The 24,912-nt window shown below is 32.1% G+C and overlaps 1 protein-coding gene across 6 annotated transcripts in view; it reads right to left on the bottom strand.

Annotated features, from left to right (window-relative positions):
• Positions 1–1,935: 1,935 nt before the first annotated feature.
• Positions 1,936–24,912, bottom strand: part of LOC130674864 (potassium voltage-gated channel subfamily H member 8) — a 535,814-nt gene continuing 512,837 nt past the window's right edge. For 5 of the 6 annotated variants that reach the window (XM_057480299.1, XM_057480294.1, XM_057480298.1 and 2 more), the window contains one exon: positions 22,069–22,394. In XM_057480299.1, the coding sequence (XP_057336282.1) occupies positions 22,352–22,394 (43 nt within the window). In that variant the 3' untranslated portion in view covers positions 22,069–22,351. Of the gene's footprint in view, positions 2,069–22,068; positions 22,395–24,912 lie in introns of those variants that run through there. The other variant, XM_057480297.1, reaches the window with a different exon arrangement.

Genomic DNA, 24,912 nt, shown 5'->3' with positions numbered 1-24,912 from the left:
CAAATGGGACCAAAATTTACCTGAACTTGTATATGCTTATGATACATCTGTTCACAGCTCGCTTACCGTCAGCCCAGCGTATATAAATTTTGGCAGAGATCCGAGATATCTAGATCTACATCAGGGTGAAAAAGTACTGACCGAGTTAAATAAAACTGATAATCGCAATACCGTATTATCATTAATTGACGAACTTCGACATTATATCGAGTCATTTATGATAAAAGCTCAGAATCGTCAGGATGAATTATTACCCGACCCAAATATCAATATTGTCATCGGGGTTGAGGTATATGTTCTTGCATGGTGAAATGGAAGAGAAAATTTATATCGAGCAACCCGATGGTTTTGAACAAGGAAGTGAGGTATGCTTGCTGAATAAGAGCATTTATGGACTTAATCAGGCATCGAGACAGTGGAATAAAAGGTTAGAGGTGAGTTTTTTTGGTGCAATACGGTTTTATACAATCAGAGTCAGATCCATGTATCTTTGTGTATGGAAAAAAAAATCTACAATTAGCTATTTGTGTGGATGATATCTGCTGTGTGGGAGTAATGAGCAAATAATAAATGATTTACTTGAAAGCTTGCATAAAGAGTTCAAGATTAAATATTGTAATGCTGAATTTTTGTAGGATCACAAATTGAAAGGAATAGAGATGAGGGAAAATTAAAGATTTGTCAAGAAGCTTATGCAATGAAAGGATTGAAACGTTTTAATCATCAAAACTGCTCCCCTATCTCTACTCCTGCAGAGCCTGGAATCAAGTTTACTAAAATAAGTAATAATTGTATTAAGAATCCTGACAATTATCCATACAGACAAGCCATAGGCTCATTAATGTTCTTATGATAGGGACTAGACCAGACATTGCCTATATCGTGGGAGTGTTAAGTAGGTTTATGGAGAACCCTGGGCATGATCATTGGAGAGGAGTACGACAAGTGTTAAACTACATCAGTGGGACCGTGGACTATGGGATCACCTTTGGTCTAAGCTCTGGTAATTAGAGATTAATTGCGTATTGTGATGCTGATTTTGGTGGTGACCTAGATAGCAGAGTCAGTACAACGGGATGGGTTTGTCTTGTCAATGGGGGTCCTGTGTCGCGGAGTTCAAGGAAACAATCAATAGTAGCTACAGTGACGACGGGGACAGAGTTTGTGGCGTTGTGCTCAGCGACTAAAGAAGTGGTCTGGTTGAGGAGACTACTAAAAAACTTGAATTGTAGCATGAATGAAGCTACACCTGTCTATTGTGATAATCAAAGAACTATTACACTAGTGAAGACACCAGAATCAATGAAGAGTATCAAGCACATTGAAATACAATTTTATTTTACCTGTGACAAGCAAAGGATGGGAGACATTAATGTGTGATATGTGTCTACTCATGATCAGTTAGCAGACACTTTAACCAAACCATTGTCAAGAGAGAAGTTTCGTGGTTTTAGATTGTGTTATGGGGTTTATTAATTTTTTTTTGTATGAGTTGAGGGTTTCAAAAAGCGAGAGGGAGTGTTGAAGTGTTCTAATTTTGTATGTAGCGCTTTTTTTTTTAATCATACTTGTGCACTCTAGTATAGATTATGTGTACTACGACCAATAATCGTGTGCGTATGTATCTTTTGCTTATAGCTTATCTGAGTGTGTGTGAAAGAGAGTACGCAGTAAATTAATAATATCTTTACACATGTGTTTTCTTTTGATTAATTACAAATAATAAGTACTACTTTGTATTCATCATTTCTTATATATAATATTCAAATACATACTCGAATATATATATATATATATATATATATATATATATATATATATATATATATATATATATATATATATATATACATTTATACATTTGTTGAAACAAAACATTTACTCCGTAACCTCAACATAAACTCGTATTTTGACTTGAATGTATACAGGATGATCCAGAATTACTTGCACAGTGAGAAAATTTAGATAGAGGTGGTGATTCTAAGCATGAAGTTCCTTTGCCACATTTGAAAATTTTGAGTAGTTTTCGAGTTATTCAACATTTTAATTGACCAATCATATGTGAGGACTGAAATTTAAAAAAAGTAAAAAAGAATAAATATTAAGTTTGGCAACGACGCAATTATTAACTTCAAATCATGCGTAAATTTTTTATTTCAAAACGTTCGAATTCTGCAAAAGTTTGAAGAACGAAAACAAAACACCCAATCGCAACCTCAAATATACTCTTATCATACATTTTTTAAATTTGATTACTGAGAATTGTGAATAATAATTATGCTTTCATCATTAGAGTCAGAACCACGGACAATTTAAGCACAATTATGTTTTTGGGGCATTCCATGATAAACCGATCATTTTTGAAACAAACCCCTTTTGATTTCACAGATAATTTTTTTTATTGTCTATCTCACTAAAGGCGTTTCTTATAATTTTTAAAAATTATCTTACCCAATCAAAAAAAAAAAAAATCTGTCTATCGGTTGACCCTGCGGGCCAGCCCTAAAACTTCCCGCTGTGTTCGAGCTCCGTGAGCTCGAAAACTTTGTCGTGAATACATTTTCGAGCTCGAAAATACTTTTGTATGCTGATCTTGTCGAAAAAAATAGTTTTTTACCATTTTTTCTCCAACGATATCTCTCAAACAAATAAACCGATTAAGACAGTTGAGGTGGCAATCGACGCGTTTTATCAAGTTCTAAAGCTGATCAAATTTTGAATTCCATTTATCGAGTAATTTTTGAGATATTTTAAAAAAAATAAAAAAATAAATTTTTTTTTTAATTCTTTCAACAACGATTTCTCTTGAACGAATGAACCGATTTTGACGGTTGAAGTGGCATTCGACGTGGCTTATAAAGCTTTAGAGCCCAGTCGATTTTGGAATCAATCCACCGAGCAGAATAATGGTTATAAGAAAAAAACCTTTTTGAAAAAAGTATTTTTGGATATATATTGGAATATCTTTGAACGAGCCCTACCGATCAAGCTCAATTTCTTATAGCTTCAAGATATTGACAAGTCGCGTTGAATGACACCTTAAAGTTCAAAATCGGTTCATCCGTTCAAAAGATACGGGTATTTACATACGTACGTACGTACGTCGATACGTACGTACGTCGATACATACATACATACACTCGGACATCATCTTGAAATCAGTCAAAATAGCTTCCTAGGACCTCAAAACGTCGACATCTGATAAAAATTCGATTTTCGTAAATCAGACCGACACCAATAACTTCCCGAATTTTTGAAAATTTACAATTTTTCTAGCGGAAAGTTAAAAAGTTACGAATTTTGAAAAAAAACTTTACTTTTATTTTCAAAATTCCATTACTTTGGCAACAATAGACTTATCGGGAGGTTTTTTTTTTTACACTTTGTCTTAAATATTGTCTTATTTTTAATCTTGGAATTTAAATTACTGTCAGTCTTGAATATCGTCTTATCTGCAGTGGTAATTTTTTTTTATTTTATATCTTGAATTTTGTAATCCCGGGAAAAAATGTTTTTATAAAATTTTAAAAAATTTCAGTACTAACATTTGTTAAATTTTATACTGAAAATGGCCTGGTAAATTTTTATTGAATTTTATAAAGTTTTATAAAATTTTATCAAGTTTTATAAAAATTTATAAAATATTGTAAAATTTCATAAAATTTTAACAGGCCATTTTCAGTATAAAGCCTTATAAAATTTTGTAAAATTTTATATAATTTTATAAAGTTTTATAAAATGATTTTTTTTCCGGGATGGGTCACCCATCCAATTAGTGTCCAACCTCAATGCTGCTTAACTATTGTTATTGAAAAATCGTAGACTGCTCCGCTGGTCTATTGGTCGCTTGTAGCTTAGGAAAATTCGTGGCTGTATTTATGAATACTCATGAATTCTCATCAGACATAATTCATAGTATTAATTTATAATTATATATAAAAAAAAGATTTAAATAATTCAACTATCGATTGTTTAATGGAAATAAAATTTAAAAATTAATTAAATTTATTGATTTTTAATGATTTATATTTTTGAATTAATGGCAAAACCTTTGAACTGTTCCTTGAGTAACGACGATTTAATTTGAATGGCTAGTTGACAAAATAAAAGTATAAAAAACATTAAATTCAAAATTATCACATATGTAATACACTTATCCAAAAAATTAAAGGAACAAAAAAATTTCATAAATTTTTTAGTGATTTTTGGAAGACTGTATTTTCGTGAAAAATATTTGTATCAAAAAAATAAAAAATGCAAATTGAAGCTTGAAATCTCTAGTTTAAAGATCTTCCAGCAAAATATTTTTTCGAGCCACAATTTTTGCGGAGTCATAAGAAAAAGGTCGAGACAAAATTTTTCTAAATTTTTTAGTTTTGTTTGTTTAGTGCGTTTTAGTGTAGATGAGTTAGGCATAAACGTGTAGTGGTAATAATTGTGTAGCTAATAGAATTGTAGGTAACAATAAATTGCAAGAGTATTTGAATTATTATGAAGTATTAAAATGAATAAAGTATTAAGATTGAGAGTTCGGAACTTTTCAAAAAGTTTTATTTTTAAATGTAATAAAAGTTAGAAAAGATTTTCAAAAATAAAATTGTCAATAATTTTAAGAGAAGAATAATTAACTTTTTGATTACAGAGAAAAATTTTACAAGAAATATTTTCAGAAATAATTTTGAATTTTTATTCCAGGATTTTATTTTAATAAGAGTAAAATGAAGATTAATATAAAAAAAAGGATGTCAGGTAGGGGTTAAAGGTTACTGGGTATAATTATTTAAAAGGATTTCGGAATGATGTTGACGTGTTTCGAATTTTCCACGATAAATAATTATTTTATTTTTTTTTCTTTTTCAGCGAAATTATTTTAAAATTGAAATGATTATAATAATAATTGCAAGGAAATTAAATGAGAGTTATTTTTATTTTAAGAAAAATATCAAAAGAAAAATTTCGCTTTTAAATACAGATATTTTAAATTGCAAAAGAAAATTTGTCAAGAAATTTTATAGAGAAATTTCTTTTGAACAATAAGAAGAAAAATATTTTGGATTTTAAATTTCAAATTTTCAATGTGTAGATTTTAAAATTCGAGAATTTATCGAATTTATAAAATTTTGAGAATTAAATATGTACTTAAAAATTACAAGTTGAGATTTAACTCGGAAATTTCAACAAGGCAGGACGTTGGATTTTTTTAGGTCTATAAGAGTCGAATAAAATTTAAAAATTAAATGAAAAGAACAATTCACCAGCGTATCCCACCGCTGTCACCAAATTTTTCGACTGTCACGATCGGAGTGAGTGAAGGCGACGGGCGAAAGGGTTATTTTAATTTATTATTTAATATCGGAATACCGAATTATCTCGTTCTATAACTCAACCAAGGAGTTCGATTGAACCGCCACGTGGCTAGTGTGAGAACATATGAGTGATTGGGCACCGATTATTAAATTATAAGTTATAATATGAAATTATTTTTATTCTGTCATCCAACCAAGGAATTCGGCTCACGTGGCTGATATAAGAATGTTATAATTTCGTATGGTTTATAACTTATTTGTCTATTCGTACCGAGCGGATGTACTATAGACTGTCCCGTTCAATGACCTGCGTGGCGTTAGGGTAGGTCCGGGATTTCTGAGCGAGAGGGATGTTGGGTCGGTGAATATGGGCCCTCGAGAAGACCGTGTTCTTTCTCTGTCTTACTTAAATTTACTATGACTCAAATTACAAGCACTTGAATGCCGGAGAAAACGGATAGTAAATGAAAAGACGAATGTATATAAAAAACATGTGTAGTATATTAATAAGTTAAATTTTACATAAAAATATTATAATTTTAGACTTACCCAGAAGGGTTGATATACCTGCACACACACTCACTCCAAATTCACCAATTTGAATTTGTGCACACAGGAATTTACAATGTTTATGACAGTTTTATTGAGATTCACAGGTTGAATCTATTCAAACGAACGCACTGCACGCTGAACCGAAAGGCCGGCCTTGCCTTCGAGTGAATTTGCTATGATTTTTAGGGTTTTATTAGCGAAATTAACTATTCCTGAACAAGGACTCCGATTTGGACGTCACGTGAAAGGGTTGAATTAATTTTAATGCGAACTCAAATGATTTTATTTTAGGTATCCAACCTAGGAGTCCAGATGCCTAAGCGTAGGACCTCACGAGGAAAGGTTTTAAAAATAAAGTTTAAGTCGCGTAATTTATTATTTTTAGTAAAAGAATCGAGTTGCGATTATCGATCTAGGAGTCCGGTTGTGGAGCGTCACGAGAGCGAATTTTGAAGTCGACTCAGTGAGTCTTACTCGCGGATGGATCCGACAAGGGTTTTAATTAAAAGTAAAGACTTTTGATGTTAAATTTCAATATTCAAGTCCGTTTATCGATCTAGGAGTCCGGTTGCCTAGGCTGTGGACCGTCACGAGAACGAATTTTGGAATCTTGCTCGCGGATAGATCCGACAAGGGTTTTAGTTGCGGCGGTAATGACTGACTTTGAGTATTTTTCCGGGGTTTATATATGAAAAGGTTTGAAAGAAAAGTAGGACCGAAGATGAAATAAAGAATGGGTTAAAAAAAGAGGAAAAATTATATATAAGGGTTTGATTTTTGAGCAGCTGAGAATGACATATTTATTGCGGGAATTCTTGGTATTTTGTAGTAAACAGGATATGAAATAGAAAAATAAGTCCGCGGTGGGCTGTTCGAAAATAACTTTTATAAAATATATGATGACATTTGCTGAGAAATATAAATAAAAATTTGAGAGAAAAGTTTTTCTATGGTGGTGAAGGGAGAAGTGAGGATCCGCGGGGAATCGTGGGATTTTAAAAACGACATCTCTTTGACAAATATATGACGACTTTTATGGTCAACAGATTTTTGTACTCTAGAAAAATATAATTAAAAGAAAAATAAAATTGAGAGGAAAAATTTGGGTGATAGAAAAAGAACAGAGAGGTTCTGCAGGGGACCATGTAATTTTTTTAAAGACAGCGTCTCTCTGACAAATTTATGACGACACTTGTTACCAGTATTTTAGACGGTTCTGAGAAATGTAATTAAAAATTAAGAGAAAAATAAAATTCGAGAGAGATTTGTACATTAGAAAAGAAATAGTAAGGATCCGCTGAACAGCGGAACCTATTGGTAACAGATGTTTTAACTGGAAAAGTCGTAAAAATTTGAGTCGAGCTAAAACAAGGAAATGCTTTGACATATTTATTAAGACTTTTACGATGACGAGGGACTCACGGTCGCGGAAGACCCAGAGAAATCCTTGCGTGGGACATCTGGAAAACATTGAATCAGCAGGTTCTTCGTAAGGAACCGGCCATAGCGGTGCAGCTGTGCGTATTATTTTCTATTTGCTTGTTTCTTTTAATCTTGTAACTTGACCGTTCATACTTGTACACTAGTCTGTGGGAATTCAGAGCAAACCCAAAATATGTCAGTACCCATATACGGGCAGCATACATATATATATATATATTTATATAATGTAAACACATGTACATTACGCATGTACGTATCTTGATGCATTATTGTATTCTGGTGAGTGTGCTCCGAATTCTCCAGATTAATTTTATATAAAAATAAAAATGAAAAATTTTGAACTTAAGGTTCGATTGAGTGGTGACTCAGGTGTACCGATTGTTACACCAGGTAATTTTACAGCTTAATGTACCCTCAAAAACCCTGGAAGTTTTCAGATTTATCCATTGAACCATTAAAATTTTCCGGAAAACGAAAAAATAAAAACTGAATAATTCGTTAAAAAAAAAAGTAAAAACATTCTTGCTTTATCTCGTTTTTCGGAAAAATTTTTTTTTTCTTTTTACCTTACATTTACTGAATAACTAACGCAAAAATAAACGAAAATCCAAAAAAAATTGATTATTTCATTTTGGTAATGATTACACAAATTAAGGAACAAAACTTGTTCCTTTAATTGTTTTGTAAAACTTTGAGCAATCGGCCCGGACAAACGGTTCAATGGATCAATCTGAAAACTTCCAGGGTTCTTAAAGGTACATTAAGCTGTAAAATTACCTGGCAACACTATTTTTTTTATCAATATTTGCAGAATAGCGATGAGTTGACTAAAAAACCAGAAAATGGCCATTTTTTAAGGGTTTTTCAAATGGATATGAAGGATGAAAAAAAAATTTTTTTTGAAAAAATCGAAAATGGAGCTTGTAGGGAATTTATTCAAGTTTCTTGAACTGCCGTTTAAATTACTGTGTGGTCATTATTTGCTGAGATATCAATAATCAAAGACGAAAGGATCCTTTTTCATTTGACGGCTGACATCTCAACAGAAAATTGTCGTACAGAGAAACAAAAAAAAGCAAATTGTAGCTGAATAAATTTCCTAAACGAGCCATGAATTCGTTTACATTAAAAAATCTTTCCCGGCCCCGTAGACCTAAAAAACAAAACCAAAAAATTTAGAAAAATTTTGTCTCGACCTTTTTCTTATGACTCCGCAAAAACTGTGGCTCGAAAAAAATATTTTGCTGGAAGATCTTTAAACTAGAGATTTGACGCTTCAATTTGCTTTTTTAATTTTTTTTTTTTGATACGAATATTTTTCACGAAAATACAGTCTTCCAACAATCACTAAAAAAGGCCCTAGGGGTATAAGCATGGTGAATTTGCCCCCGAAAGGTATCGGCTTGATACTGCGGGGATTTTTAGGTACTAATAAGATATTAAGATCCTGAGAGTTTCAGCTTTTGAAACCAATCGGTCTTCGAGAAAAAGCCAAATATGTAAAAATCAGATAAAATGAATATTCTCAGAGACTATTTTATCGATTGACTTATACTCGGAATATGTTTTGGGGGTCGATACTAGCTCCTCGGAAAAAAATTATGAGCTTGATCGGTCGACAACAACCTCGAAAAAAATGACTTTTTAGTTTTAATTTCGACTTTTCACGATGTTACGGTTCTGGTACAATTATGAAATAATTTTTTTTGGATTCCTCATCCAATTTCCTATAGACTTAAGTGCTTTTAAAATTTTTAAAAAAGGTACACCACATAGAAAAAAAAATAAAAACCTCTTTTTCAGCAAATATTTACTTTATTTACATGTTTAAAGTGTGAATCATTATTTTTCTAGTTTGTATATGTTCTTGAATGTTATTTGCAAAAATAATCTCTGCATCAGCAGTTAAATTTTGTCATATCATATAATATCAACTAAAATATTATAAACGTTATACACATATAAAACAGGAAATAGATTTTAGTTTGTAAATTATAAATACATAACAACAAATGAAAGATATACTTGAGGAAAAAAATGTATAATCATATTTTATCAGTCTTCATCACTATCCTCTTCAATCACAGGTGAAATACTGTCTCTATCAAATAATTTGCTAAGTATTTCAGCAGGCCTTAAAATCTTTATTAAATATCTCCCGTGTGATAAATAGTAAACAACAGCAGCAACATGAGAGCAACATCCAATTGTTCTCAGACCATTTGCACACTCACAACTATGCCTCAATATGCTCTTTGGACTAATAGCATTTTTTTTATACTCAATAAAACATCTATAAACCTTTCTATTAATGTGTCTGGATTGAACTTGAATTTTGAGTATATTTGACTGTTCTTTCACATATTGAATAGTGAGATTACCTGCTTCATCAAGCATTTCTGCTAAATAGGAAACAGCCTGTTCTAATCGATAGGAACCAGTGAAAAAAATACGCAGATCATTTTCTGTCGTTTCTGGAAAGTCTTCAAGAGTTTCAGATGAAATTGTTTGAAACGGCAATTTTTTTCGCTGCCAGCCATTTTTTTGAACGTCTTAGGCTAACGTATTTACTACATTATTTTGCGATTTCATTGTTTCGATGACTTCATCCAAAAACTCTGAGTCGGAAGTAAGACGCTTACTATACATATTATGCAAAAATGAGGCAATCTTAAAAAAACTTCCAACCCTAGGAAGTATTTTGTTGTCAATTCTTTGATCAAGTAAATGATATTTTTGTTTTAACATCCTATGAACTGCTTCTACAGCCCAACGAATTTTTGTTACATTTCTTGGAGCGTTAGACTCAGCTGTTGTTAATTGATTTTGTTTTCCTTTGAGTGCTGGCATTAATACTTTATAATTTTTTTCTTCCAAGTATCCTTTCACATCACGGAATCCTCGATCTACCACAAATGCATCGCCAGGTTCTAATAAATGACATATACCATCAGGATTATCTGTGATATCCCGCATTATAGTAGCATCATTTTGGTTAGCATAATACGGTCCCAACATATCAACTATGTATCCATCAGTTGTGCAAATCTTGAATGGCTTACATAGTGGTACTTTTTTTTGACCAGAATATGGCTTTCTTTAGTACTCGTTATTAGAACTTTTCTCATGACGAGCATAAGTCCCATCACAAATTAAAATGAGTTTATCATTCAAATCATTGTGAAGTTTCTTAGCAACTGAAGATGTATGATTCTCAATAAGATCAGCCCTAGATACTGCATTTAAACCAAAACGCGAAGGTAAAATGTCTTTTTCGAAAAAATGGGTGACTTGCTCACAATACTTTGACACTAACTGCTCTTCGTTAATATCCAAGATTGTAGATATTAACTTATTTGGATTACCTGTGCGAAGCTTAACCAAAAACACTATTATTGCTTGAGTTACACTTCGAGCATCAGTATTTCTCATTGAAACTAACCAATTCCGCAACTCAATCACATTTTTCCATTTTAAACCAGTCAAAACACGAAGCTTCTCATCTGATAAACGATAATCCTCCATTTTATTCAGTAATGTTGAATAGCATTCAACAGTAAAATTTTCCATCATATTACTTAATTCTACAGATGAAATTAAAGTCCAGTTAGAATAAACTCTGATCAAACTTAGAGATTCATCATAGAATCGTTTGTTTATTAAATAATTTCGACAGCATCGATTTCCATCTGGTATGAAGACTCGTCGCTTAATGAATAACTGCATTCGGGCTTTTTGAGGAATAATAATTAAGTCACTAGTATTACCGCAAAGACAACAGTATCGATGAGTTGAAATAGTTCTTTTCATACGAATCTCATCGTACTCTGTACAATTGGTAGGAGTAATGTTGACTCTAAAAGAAGGATAATCTGAACTTGACTGAGACAATGTCATGTGTGACAGACTAGACTCCGTTCTTCTAACATCCCACTAACGATAGATTCAGATCCATCTTCAGCATCAAAAACCACCGGTTCAACTTTTCTTTTTTTATACATCTCTACACAACCTTTACCACAAACAATATCACCAGTAAAAAATTCACCATTAAATACTGCAGAAAACTCATCAATGTCTTGTTCTGTTAATAAAGTTTTAGGAGTTCCCGGAACTTTCTTTACTATTTTTGAGCAAATGCAACACTTATCACTAATTGTTTTATTTGGAGTCATTTTATTAGCTTAATAAATAAAATGTGAACAGACGATCTCTCAGATTCAGATCATAAACAACACTTTTGTCAGCTGTTGTATATACGACCAAATATGCCAGTGGGCGCGTCGGTCGTGCGGATCTTTTTGTACATAAGACGAATGAGTCGATAACATACCATATTCAATGACTAAAAGCGACAATTTGAAAATAATTTTAATATTACTGCAAAAAAAAACTACATAATTAATTAAAAAGTGGTTTTTATTGTTTTTCTATATGGTGTACCTTTTTAAAAAATTTTAAAAGCACTTAAGTCTATAGGAAATTGGATGAGGAATCCAAAAAAAATTATTTCATAATTGTACCAGAACCGTAACATCGTGAAAAGTCGAAATTAAAACTAAAAAGTCATTTTTTTCGAGGTTGTTGTCGACCGATCAAGCTCATAATTTTTTTCCGAGGAGCTAGTATCGACCCCCAAAACATATTCCGAGTATAAGTCAATCGATAAAATAGTCTCTGAGAATATTCATTTTATCTGATTTTTACATATTTGGCTTTTTCTCGAAGACCGATTGGTTTCAAAAGCTGAAACTCTCAGGATCTTAATATCTTATTAGTACCTAAAAATCCCCGCAGTATCAAGCTGTAAAATGAGCGAATGCTCTGTGGGATTCTGGTGTAGGTGTGGTTAATTTAATAACTAACAATTAACACAAATTACAGATAAAAGAATAGATCTTTATTAAACAATATGTACACTAAAACTATGAGAAAAATAGCGAATGCAACTACAAGATACGCGATAGCGAATGCGACTGTAAACGAATACGCGTATAAATTCGACACGTGGTCGGTAGCGGTTAACGACGCGATAATTAATTTATAATCAATCGCGAGCAACGATTCAGTATATACTCAATAATTAGTAACCTTGATATACTAGCTAATTATTGAGAATATTTAAACAGAGATTTAGCGAAGCGGTTCAGACTTATATCACACGAGAGATATATTAATTTGAGCGAAGCGGTTGGATGGATAGCTGAGTTTGTACTGATCGATGTAGATTGGAAATAGAGACGTCGTCTTCTTCCTTCTTGGCTGCTCGGTGGTGACGTGGCAGCATGGCTGCAGTAACGAATTTTCCCATTGGCTTAAAAGCGCGCCAACAGGAAATAGTTAGCCGCCAATTTCTCTGATTGGCCGGCTGGTAGCGGGTTCTCATGCCATTTTGACACGGTCATGAGCAAGAAATTGCAGGTGTCGGGCCCAGATAGCGAGTGACCTGGCACTATTCTGACATTCAAGTCAGTAGCGAGTTCGGCTGCTCCCGTACGTAGCGAAAGTACACGAAGCTTTTCAAAATGATTAAGCTCGTGACTGAACACAAGCCGATACCTTTCGGGGGCAAATTCACCATGCTTATACCCCTAGGGCCTTTATGAAATTTTTTTGTTCCTTTAATTTTTGGATAAGAGTATATATATATATATAAATATGTATGAGAAAGGGGTAGCGGGGGTAGGCAAATCAAGGTACTTCTAAAATTTTATAAAAAAATTTTTTTTTTTTTAAATCTATTATAACCATCCCAAAATTACTCTTGTAAATATAATTGAGCATTATTTTGAATTTCTTTCGTTAAACTTTTTCAAGAATAGAGTGCCGGTCGAAAAATGTTAAAAACTTTTGTATTATGATAAAAACTGTTAAAAACTTTTTTATCTTCCTCTGCATTCAATAATTGTGTGAAATGTAATTTTTCTCAATGTAAACAACTTACAAAAAATTTGAATAAAATCAAACTTATTCAATATTCAAAATTTTTTTTTTCTACATTTTTCTGGGGGTACCCTGTACATGTTTAGGTAATCAATTATATTTTTTAAAATATAATTTTCATATTTGTTTATCACGATATTTTGCCCGCAAAAATGAAATTTTGTTTTTTATGGCCATTGAAAATTTTGTCTATTTACTTTGAATTTCTAACAATATTTATAATAATTTGTAATAAACTTTATAAAATTGTGTGAAATTTTATCAAATTTTACAAAATGCCACCCCTTTTTGACATCAAATTCTCTAAAGTTTTATGAAATATTATAAAATTTCATATAATTTTATAAAATTTTATACAATTATATTAAATTTTATCTAATTATTACTCCCCTTTTGAGATCTTATTTTATCAAATTGTATAAATTTGTATAAGATTTTATTAGATTGCATATAATTTTATGATATCGTATAAAACTATCAAATTTTATAAAATTTCATCTAAATATTACTTTCCTTTTAAGGAATTACTTTATAAAATTGTATAAAATTTTATATTATTTTATAAAATTTTATAAAAACATTTTTTCCCGGGATACTTTTTGTCTTGAATTTTGTCTTGAATATCAGTGATGAATTTTCTTCACTTTCTTGTCTTGAATTCTGCCTTACTTTTTGTCCTGAATTTTGTTTTACTATTTTTCTTAAATGATGACTTATGTTTTGTTTGGTTTCGTCTCAAGTTGCATCTTACTATTTGTCTTACTTTTTGTCTTGAATTTTGTCTTAGTTCTTGAATTAAATGTTGTCTTACTGTTTGTCTTGAATTCCATCTTACTATTATCTTGAATCTCGTTTTACTATTTGTTTTGACTGTTGTCTTACTTTTTGTCTTGAATTTGGTCTTATTTTAAGTTCTGATTTTTATCTTATTTCTGGTCTTGAAATTAGTCTTATTCTCAACCTCGAACTTTGTCTTTGATTATGACTTCTTATAAGTCTTAAATTTTGTCTTATTTCTGGTCTTGAGTTTTATCTTATTCTTAGTCTTGAATTTTAATTTCTTGTAAGGCTTCAATTTTTAAAATAGAAGAAAAATTGTTTTAAAAAATCCGTAACTTTTTTTTTTTTGATTGGGTAAGATAATTTTAAAAAATTATGAGGAACGCCTTTAGTGAGATATAAAATAAAAAAAAAATTATCTGTAAAATCAGAAGGGGTTTGTTTCAAGTGATCGATTCAGCGTGGAATGCCCGAAAAACATAATTGTGCTTAAATTGTCCGTGATCCTGACTCTAATGATGACAGCATAATTATTATTCACAATTCTGAGTAATTAAATTAAAAAATATATGATAAGAGTATATTTGAGGTAGTGATTGCGTGTTTTGTTTTCGTTCTTCAAACTTTTGCAGAATTCGAACTTTTTGAAATAAAACATTTATGTATGACTTGAAGTTAATAATTGCGTCGTCGCCAAACTTGATATTTATTCTTTTTTACTTTTTTTTAAATCCCAGTCCTCACATATGATTGGTCAATTAAAATGTTGAATAACTCGAAAACTACTCAAAATTTCTGAAAGTGGCAAAGGAACTTCATGCTTAGAATCACTTCCTCTATCTAAATTTTCTCGCTGTGATAGTAATTCTGGATCATCCTGTATATAACAGAAGACAATGGCTTCGGTCTTCTCGACACGAGGCAGGAAACAGTCGATGCGCATGCGCCGCACCGGTATAGGTGCTGCCTATACCTGCCGGAAGTGCAACTACATTTGAATTCAAATGTAGTTGTGGTTACGCAACAGTATTATCAAATAAATAATCTTACTCTGCAACAAAATACTCAATCTAATAATAATAGAATTAATCTTAACCAAAAGTGAATTGACACCTCAATGATGCGTATCGATACATTTTGAATAAAGTAATTAATTAACTAGAGCCAAACGATGATCAAATAATATTCGGTAAACTAGAACAATAATTATAAATTCGATACTCTAGAACGTTTTTTTTAACAAACTTGTAAAACTAACGTACATGGATCTCATTTTGATGTTAATTAGACAATAATTGGTTTATTACCGTAACATATCTCTAATAATTATTTATTAAAATAATAGTAACAATAAATCGTGAACGTGATTCTAAACTATACCAATTTTCTCACAATTCTCTCAGATATTATATCTTTTCCTTAACCCTTCGTAGGCAGCGTGTCTTTTCCGAACTAAGTCGGTCACATGGTGAGCGCTCTGCCGCCGTGTTAAAACGTACGCGCTGTTGCCGAATGTAAACTAATAGTATTTCCTTGTGAGACAAAATTTTTTTTTTCAATGTTTTATTATTAGATGTAATTTTATCATTATATTTTATCATAAATTTAATGGGATAATAGATTTTTTTTTGTTATTTTTATTTTTGTCTCACGTGACATTATTAAATATGGCATTCACTGTTTTTTTTTTATTTATTTGTCTGAAAATTTGTTTGTTTTTTTTTATTTAAATAATTAGTAATATACAAAGCCAGGCATCTGTTAATTCTAGTATCATGTATTATAAAATAATTTACATACCAATTGTATTTTTACTATTATTTTATAACGTTCTCTCCTATTCGTCACAACCCACGGCGGAGTGTGGTGTGCGCAGAATAGCCGTTATGGCCCACCGATGGTAAAACTGAAGATAAAAATAAAAAACAAAACCAAAAAATATCCCTTGGAGATGCCCACGATCTCCACTGGACACGCAGCTCCTCAGGCTGGGTTAGAAAACCGAATTGGGCGCCAGTTCGTATACACCACGAACAAAAATAACAATATAAACAATAGATAAGAAAAATGAAAATGACAAAGAAAATAATAAAAGAATATCAGAACGCAGTTTCAGGTATTGGAAAAGGAAAGCAAGAAAGAGATAGTATGCACTAAATAAATAATAAAATTTAAATAAACCCCGGGTTGGTAGCCATTTAACCCGATATATTTTAATTCATAAAGTTTCAGCGAGTGTATAAAATAATAAACAATAATATAAATAATAAACGGCACTTCACAATATGAATCTTTGACCAATAGTCAATCAACGCAAAAAAAAAACAACAATTATATTCGGCTTGCTACCACTCGCACGTGATAGCAAATATAATACTTAATAATAATAGTACTGGTAATAATTACTATGCGCTTAATATAATTTTATCACCACATTAATTATACACTACGCAGAAAAATAATAATAATAATTTAATTACGTGTAACTATTTACTACCAAAAATAATAGCTGAAATTATTGTAAATAGTTACCACAAATAATCACCAGGTTTTTAAAGAAAAAGATACCGATACATCATCAACACATAATAAAAAAAATAAATAATCGCAAATAATATTTAATTGTTTAACGCCAATTTAATATCAAAACCCGCTGGTGATATTTAAATAATTATAACATACTGTTCAAAAAATGCTAAATACTTATCAAATAATAAGTTACATATGGGTGGATATTTAACGCAAAATAATAAATAATAATTATCGCATTAACTCGAAATGTTTTTCCAAATAATAATTAATTAATTATAAATATCCACCGCAATAAATAAATGTTCACAATACTCTCAAAAATGATAAATAATACACGTAAATGTTAATAATTATTTACCGTCAAGCATATGAACGGTCACTAATAATTATTAAATAGTATGAAATAATAATTGTAAATAATAATAATTATTTACCGACAATCATATGGACGGTCAGCAATAATTATTTAATAATATCCTAAGGTGAATACTAATAATTATTTACCGTCAGCAATATATACGGTCACCAATAATTATTTAATAATATACTAACGTGAATACTAATAATTATTTACCGTCAACAATATATACGGTCACCAATAATTATTAATAATACTAGCACAAATTTACCTCCAAGTTTTGGGTAAGATTTCGTCGCCAGGACAAATAAGTGCGCAACTATATCTATATTTGCGACGCTCTTTCTCACACACGTGAAATATACCCGAATGGCCACCAACGCGGGACAAATTACACGCCAATGTATTAGACACAAAGGTACTTACAGTCATCGCCAATCTCTAAAACTCGTACAGGCTCCATTGGTCTCAAATAATTTATATATTGTCAATCAATGCCCAAATAATATCAATAATTTTGGCGAGTGTCTCAAAACACTGTATAAATATCCAATACACTTTGTAACGCTTGGTAATTCCAAATGGCGTCTCAATATAAATAATTTGGCAACAATAGGCAAACACACCTTGCTCTCACAAGAGATTATCTACGTCTGGCCATGGCAGCACCTGAGTCCCATACCGGCACCTCGGCCGGCGCCATCTTATAATGTTTTCTCATTTCCACCAATGGAGCAATATACCTGTCTCATGTTAATTTACTCATTTACCACCAACATGATGCATGACTTGTTTTACGTGTAATCTGTCCATTCCCGACATTGAATGACCATTCCCATATTTCAGAGCCAATTAATAATATAATTTACAAGTAAATCCCGCATTTAGTTATTTATAAACATAGTAAATTTATTTAAAATAAATAAATTTACGGATGCCAACTGTTGCGTTGACGCGCATGCGTCAACCAACCAAAATAATAATAATAATAATTATATAATCAAATGAATAAATACGCAATTATTTATCCCGGTGGCTGTAAAATCCAATTAGCAACTCATAAAATTCAGTAAATTTTACTGATCTCACCGCACTTTTTGCCTAGTAAATTAAACAAATAGTAAACACCCAGTAAATAAAATAAAATAATACTTAGAATAATAATAATAATAACAGCATGATAATAATAATAATGGGTGAGACGTGCTGAGCAGCGTGTGCTGCCATCTGTTGCCCTTCTCCGACCTAATGCGAAGATGCCGCGATATTTAAATATCGTGACAATTTTTATATAAATAATTTTTAATACGAGTGTAATTATTACATTATTTTAAACAAATCACATGAGTTATAATATAAACAGTAAAAACTAACCTCAACCATTACATTATTTTTGTACCTCACATGCGGTAAAACAGACTGAAATAGTGGCAGTAACGGCATTTGGCAACAGCGCAGTTTGAAAATATCCCAGAATCTCACTCGCACCGGGTAGTATAGCGCCGCCCGGTTCCGAACATTACTTTTTTAATTTACTTTGGATATATTTTTCCCCCCGATGCTCTCTTTACTGTAATTTGGCTGGAATAATTAGTGTGCAACTAGCTCGGGGATAGTGGAAAATCTATCAGGGGATGAACAAGCGGATAATTGCTTGTCGGAAATCCGAAAGAGACAAGTGGAGAAGCCCTTTACATAGGGTATGGGACGAACTTGTATCCCACCACTATCTATGCAAGCAGCTGACCAGAACTGCAGTCTGGTACTATGGGGGATCCATTCCAAGCCCTACTTCGACCAGAGTCTCTCTATTTCCTGAGATGGGAGGAGTGTTTGGGTCCAAATGAGGTCAGACTCGTGGTGGTTGTTGGTGAGGCACCCACATGCAATGCATGCCTAATGGGTAAGCTAATGTGAGCTTATGTTCATATTTCGCTTTTATAATATGTGGTGGTGTTGATTATATAAATAGGGACCACGCAGCGCGAGTATGCCCAAAAGGGCGAGGTATCGGCCTCCCGTCAAACGGAGGTGGGCCTAACAGCCCCGTTACATTAATTAATTGTATATATTTTTATGCTTATTAATAACGTCACAATTTTTTAATTTTAATTGTTTTCTAGTATGTAGCCGTAGTAACAGCCTTTTACACTTTTTGCCTTTATATCACAACTGCTTTACTTTTCTTTCTGCCTTTCATTGTGCGGCTGTGGCCCGACTTATGCTTATACTGTACTGCATCGTTACGGTGATGCCCCACAACCTCCCTTGTGCAATGGAGGTGTAGTGGCATAGGAAAACCACAAAGAAAACCTAGCCAGTACAGTTTCGGTTTGGGTGAAGCTCCAGTGATCGATAAAATTCCCATTTTACCGATCACTGGATCTTCATCCCGCGCCTAACGGTCAGAGACCTTCGTTCGAACCCGACATGTGGCTAAACGGTCACCCAGACAAGTAGTGGCCATGCTCGATGTTACTTAACTTCGGTGATCGCCCGAGCCTCGCGCGTGCCGAACGGCTGCCTCAGCCGCTTTAATAACGTCACAATTTTCAGAAAGGTTAAAAGAATGCACTTAATTTTTTTCAAAATTATTAATGATCTTCATTTCGAGAAAAAAAAAGCAAAAAAGAGGACACCGCGCTCATTATGCGACCTACGAAGGGTTAATTAAAACAGTAGTCTAATACCTCAAGACTTTGACTCGAACTCGATTACTTATTAACAATTATAATAATTAGTTCATACCTAATTACTGTTGAAAAAAATATCAAGTAACGTCTTACACTGTTTTAAATAATACTTCTGTAACACTAATCTTAACCTGTAGCCTTGTGCAATGCCATGGACTGTAGCGCCATTACTGAGCACGTCTACTCTCTTCGAGCGACTAGAGTCGAATGCTCAAGCCCGTACTCTTCGAAGGTCTCCCTTCGACTTCATTCTCTCAATTCCTGAAATTTAAAACCCTAAACTCAATCTTATCGTTACCCATAACTGACCTCTATATTCTTAATTCATAAATCAAATTCAATCTCTACTACATCAGTAACTGGAGGCTCATGCCTCACCAAACGTACTCACTAAATCTAATTCTGAGTATGGATATCCTTGGTAGTTGCTCTCCCGGAACAGATTTCAGCTGGGATCATAAAACTTATAAACTAAGTGACCTATGACTTCCTAAGCAGTACAAGTGGTCATGGCTTGTCCTCTTAGGCCTGTCAGATTAAACAATTAAAAATGACCAAACGGCTTTCACAACAGCAACGGTCCCACAATTACTGTTGAGGCCTGACAAACCAAAATTTAAAACTGGTCCCACTCTACATCCGTCAAATTCCGTATTTACTGGAGCGCTAGTATCTCAGCTAGACCTCTGCAATCGATCAAGAAGTCTCAGAGGGATAAAACTAGGTTCTATTATCAGATGATACCGGGTGTCTAATTCAAGTCCCGCTCCACGGTAACACTGACTTGTCCACATACTCAAAACACCAAGACTGTAAACCCAAAACTCAAACTTTATCATTTTTATATATATATATTAGACTGATTCAAAAAAATCGATTAAATTTTTTTTTCTTCATTATATCGAAAATATTGTTGGAAATGACAAAAAAAAAAAAAAAAGTGGAAGTTTGAGCTCTTAATATTGATATTAACAACTGCCGCATCGCAATTTTCTATTTTCCATTTAAATAACATAAGAAAATTTATTCTTTAAGCTTTGGAATTTTGTAGCTCTCGGTGGGACCAATACTTATAAATGTTTAAGACACATTCTTATGGGAAATTTGACGCTCTACAAAAAAGACCTCTAATGATTTTTCGATATTTTTATTTCTTCAAAAGTTATTCAAAGTTAAAGTTAGATTGACGATAAATTTCTACATTTTTTAAATTTTTTGACGCAACCATCAACTTTATCGAAAAATTTTACAGGACGTTTTTTGTAGAGCCTTTTATCTTCTACAACTAATCTTACAGAAAATTTTTGATATTTCTCACAAGTCGCAAGTTATTTGCAATTAACTGAAAATTTAATATAGTTAATTTTAAGCAACAAAATTTAGATTATTTAAGAAAATTTCCAGTTAATTACAAATACCATACGACTTGTGAGAAATATCGATAATTTTCTCCGAGATAAGTTGCAGGAAATAAAATGCTCTACAAAAAATGTCCTGTAAAATTTTCCGATAAAGTTGATGGTTGCGTCAAAAAATTTAAAAAATGTACAAATTTATCGTCAATCTAACTTTAAGTTTGAATAACTTTTGAAGAAATAAAAATATCGAAAAATTATAAAAAAACTTTTTTATAGAGCGTCAAATTTCCTACAATTCGATATAATGAAGAAAAAAAAATTAGTCGATTTTTTTGAATCAGTTTAATATATATAACTGTAAAGCAGAAAATTAGATTGAAAAAGCTGTTGGAGAATATTTCGTAAAATTTGGAAACAATAAATGCCTGCTCACAGGTAGGTGTCGAATAGCATCTATGTTTATGCACGACTCATGATGCAAAGCATCAGAGTGTGCTTTACGATCGAAAGATTTTATCCGCCTCACTTCGGCAACTATTTCAATTATTATACCTTTGTTAGTTCACGGAACTAAGATATGTTGCATACTATTTTGAAGATAATTTAATAGAAATTAATTCCATATTTTTCAAAAATTTATTTAATTTAATAAAAATGAAGAAAACATCAAAATAGTTAAAAAAATTTCCTGTCCGTCATGTACGAATCCCGTATACATGATAACTTGCGAAAAAATCCAGTAATTAAATCAAATTTTTTTTTTTTAATTCTTTGGAAGATTTGTAGGTCTCCTATTGCAAATGGTTAGGTAACTCGGTGTCGTTCAATTACAATTAGTAGAAGAATCAAAAAGGCTGTATAACTATATTTATATATATATATATATATATATATATATGTTAAATTAACATGGATGGTGACATATCTATATACATTATACGTACATTTATTTTACCAGGGGCCCTTGTGCATTACCGTCCTAGTACAGCTGTTTTTTTGCTAATTGGTAAGCCTGAATTTTTTCAATTCAATGTTTTTATTTACATATATGTAAGAAATAACTAACGCAAAGTTTAAATCAAATAAGTATTTATTATACAAGCTTAAACCCGACAATGTTCAACGTAAGTAAGTAGGTATATATATATATCTACTCGACGTATGACCGTTCAACTGTCTAGTACAATAGTACTCTCTGCCTCTACCTTTGAGGCCCTTGGGTCCCTTGACCTGTGGGAGTAACTAAGGTGTCACGTGATGGGGGTGGCTTTGAGGTCACAGCGAGGCTGTCCAGCAGCCTAGGTGTCCGGGGCAATGTGGTCGCTTCTTACAGTCGGCCTTCCTGATGGTCTTCCGCGTCCTCGCAGTTGAAGGGGTTGACTGCTATCACTCTTGATAGCCCTGCTTCTCGTCAACACACCGGGTTGTCCTAAAATATCATAATTCAATCAAATATTAGTAAGATGAAATTATTAAGTAGCATGCAATCACACAGTAACCCTACAAACGCATTCCTATAGTCAAGCTTCAAGCTTATTCGACTCATTAACTTTCCGAATGACTATTCTCATCATAGACCAGGGTCGATAATTTTTGAAACCAAAAAAAATAACAGTAGGATGGAACTCATTAAAAAAGGAGGGGAATATGATGAAAATGAAAAGAAAAATAAATAACGGGCGGTCCAAGTTCGGGAGGTGGGAGGGGGAGAGTTTTTAAGGGTCACAAATGGTTTATTTCGATTTCCGGCAAAACTACAAGTCCTATTTGAAAAAGCTAAATGGCAAAGTTGTAGATAATAAAAAGATCTACATCTTTTGTATTCACAATTTCTTCACTTAACCTCAAAATTTAGGTGAAAAATTGAAATAACTAAGTTTTTTATTTTTATCTTTTTCAAAAATTTTTTTTTATCTACGAAATTTAGTGAAAACTTACCTTATTATGTCCCAAATACACTGTAATTTATTTGATTTAAAATATTTATTTTTTCGCCTTATTATAACTTAATATCAAAAAAGCACCCTCATTTTCAATCGAAAATCCTCGCGTCAAAATATCAGCTTTTTTCAAAAAGTCAGGGAGCTTTCTGTTCGTTAAAATTTCTACTTTCCGATGGTGTAAAAAAATATACATTACTATAGTAAATGTTCTCAGAAAATGCAAAAAATTGAAAAAAACTCGAATTCGAAATTTTTGCACACATCAAGCGCGAAAGCGCTAGGGGTGCTTTACTGACGGTTCTTCCTCGTTCACAATTTCTCTCATACAACAATTTTTTTCATTATGTACAATTTTGAGCTATTTATTAAAATTTACACTTTGATTACTCAAAAAACGTAAGATTTTATGTTACATTGATAAACGAAAAAATTGTAAATCGAAATATACTATTATAATTAACAAACAAATAAGTTAATAAAGTTAATATTTAATACAGTCGAAGCTCTCTAAAGTTGCCCTCCCGAAAGTTGACAGGACATGCTCTCTAAAGTTGCTCGGATTTTCTCCCACTCTTTTTTTCACTAAACGAATCAGAATTCAAGATTCTGGCACGCGATTTGAACTTCTATAGTTGATTATATACATACTCTGTTATGCGAAATAGTTTACCTAGAAATACAATTTTCTTATCATTAATAAAACTATCCAAGCAACTTATAATTAATGAACAAAAGTATTTTCAAGATGTAATAAATTTTATTAGTTTCTTTTTTCAAATTTCCGGTCGGCAAATAATAGTTCAGTCAATGTTTCAAATTAGTGATTATTTTATAAACTCTGTGTATTTTCCATTTTATTTATTTATTAATATTAAAATATTGAAAATAATTTAAAAAATCACGATTTGAGGTTAGCCTCAACGTATATGTATCACACTATTTGTTCTGGTTGTGTGACCCATCGAAATACGCATAGGGGAATCAATTATCCTAGCGAGAATGCAGAGTAGGGAGAAGGGGGAATAGCAACTTTAGGGAATGGTCCTGTACGAAGAGAGCAACTTTAGGGAGCTTCGACTGTAAGACATTTACAATATTTTGAAAAAGTTGTAGAATCTTCTTTAAATCATATTTGTAGATGCCTATTTATTGCTGTTTTGAGATAATTCATAATCCTGAGTGACCTACGGTAAATTTTAGCCCCTTGTAATGGATTTCATAGAGAAGTAGGGACGGACCTAGGAGGGTCTGGGCCTTACTACTGGGTAACAAATTGACAGCAACAGATTGGGGCTGGAAGCAACATCAACGCGGCATTATGCCCAAATTTACAGAAAAGGATTTAGTTCCGGAAGTATTGCTCAAAACTATTTCCTGCAACTGTCAAACTGGATGTAACAGTTTCAAATGTGGCTGCCGTGAAACATGGTTTAAAATGCACAAATTTATGCACTAATTGTCATGGTTCTGAAAATTGCTCCAATATGGAATAAATAACCTACGAGGAAGTGAATGATTCAGAGGAAATTGTGGACGAGGAACCAATGCAGACTGGAAATAACATTGGAGACGAAGAAGGTGATGGTCTTAAAGATTTCGACGATCAACTAGAGTTGGAAAGGTTGGTCGAATCTAACAATGAAGAAATGCCTTCAAAGAGACAAAAACTAATGAATAACTGATTAGAATTTCAGATAAGGTATTTATAAATAACAAAATTAATGATTTTAAAAAAATTATAATGAACAACGTAATCAGAATTAAGTATCTAAATTCAATAGTACGATTTACATGTATATTTATATTTTATGTGATTTTCTATGTCATGAATGTAATTTGAATTTGATAAATAAACTTTTTAACTGTAAAAAATTTCAGCAATCATATTTTATTGATGAAATTGTACACAGTGATTAAAAAAAAAATTTCGAATTCGAATTTTTTCCATTTTTTTGCATTTTCTGAGAACATTTACTATAGAAATGAATTTTTTTTACTCCATCA

This window comes from Microplitis mediator, chromosome 9, assembly GCF_029852145.1.
Source record: "Microplitis mediator isolate UGA2020A chromosome 9, iyMicMedi2.1, whole genome shotgun sequence".
Lineage (NCBI taxonomy): Eukaryota > Metazoa > Arthropoda > Insecta > Hymenoptera > Braconidae > Microplitis > Microplitis mediator.
The sequence above is the reverse complement of the archived record's forward strand: the minus strand, read 5'-3'. Positions and strand labels throughout refer to the sequence as shown.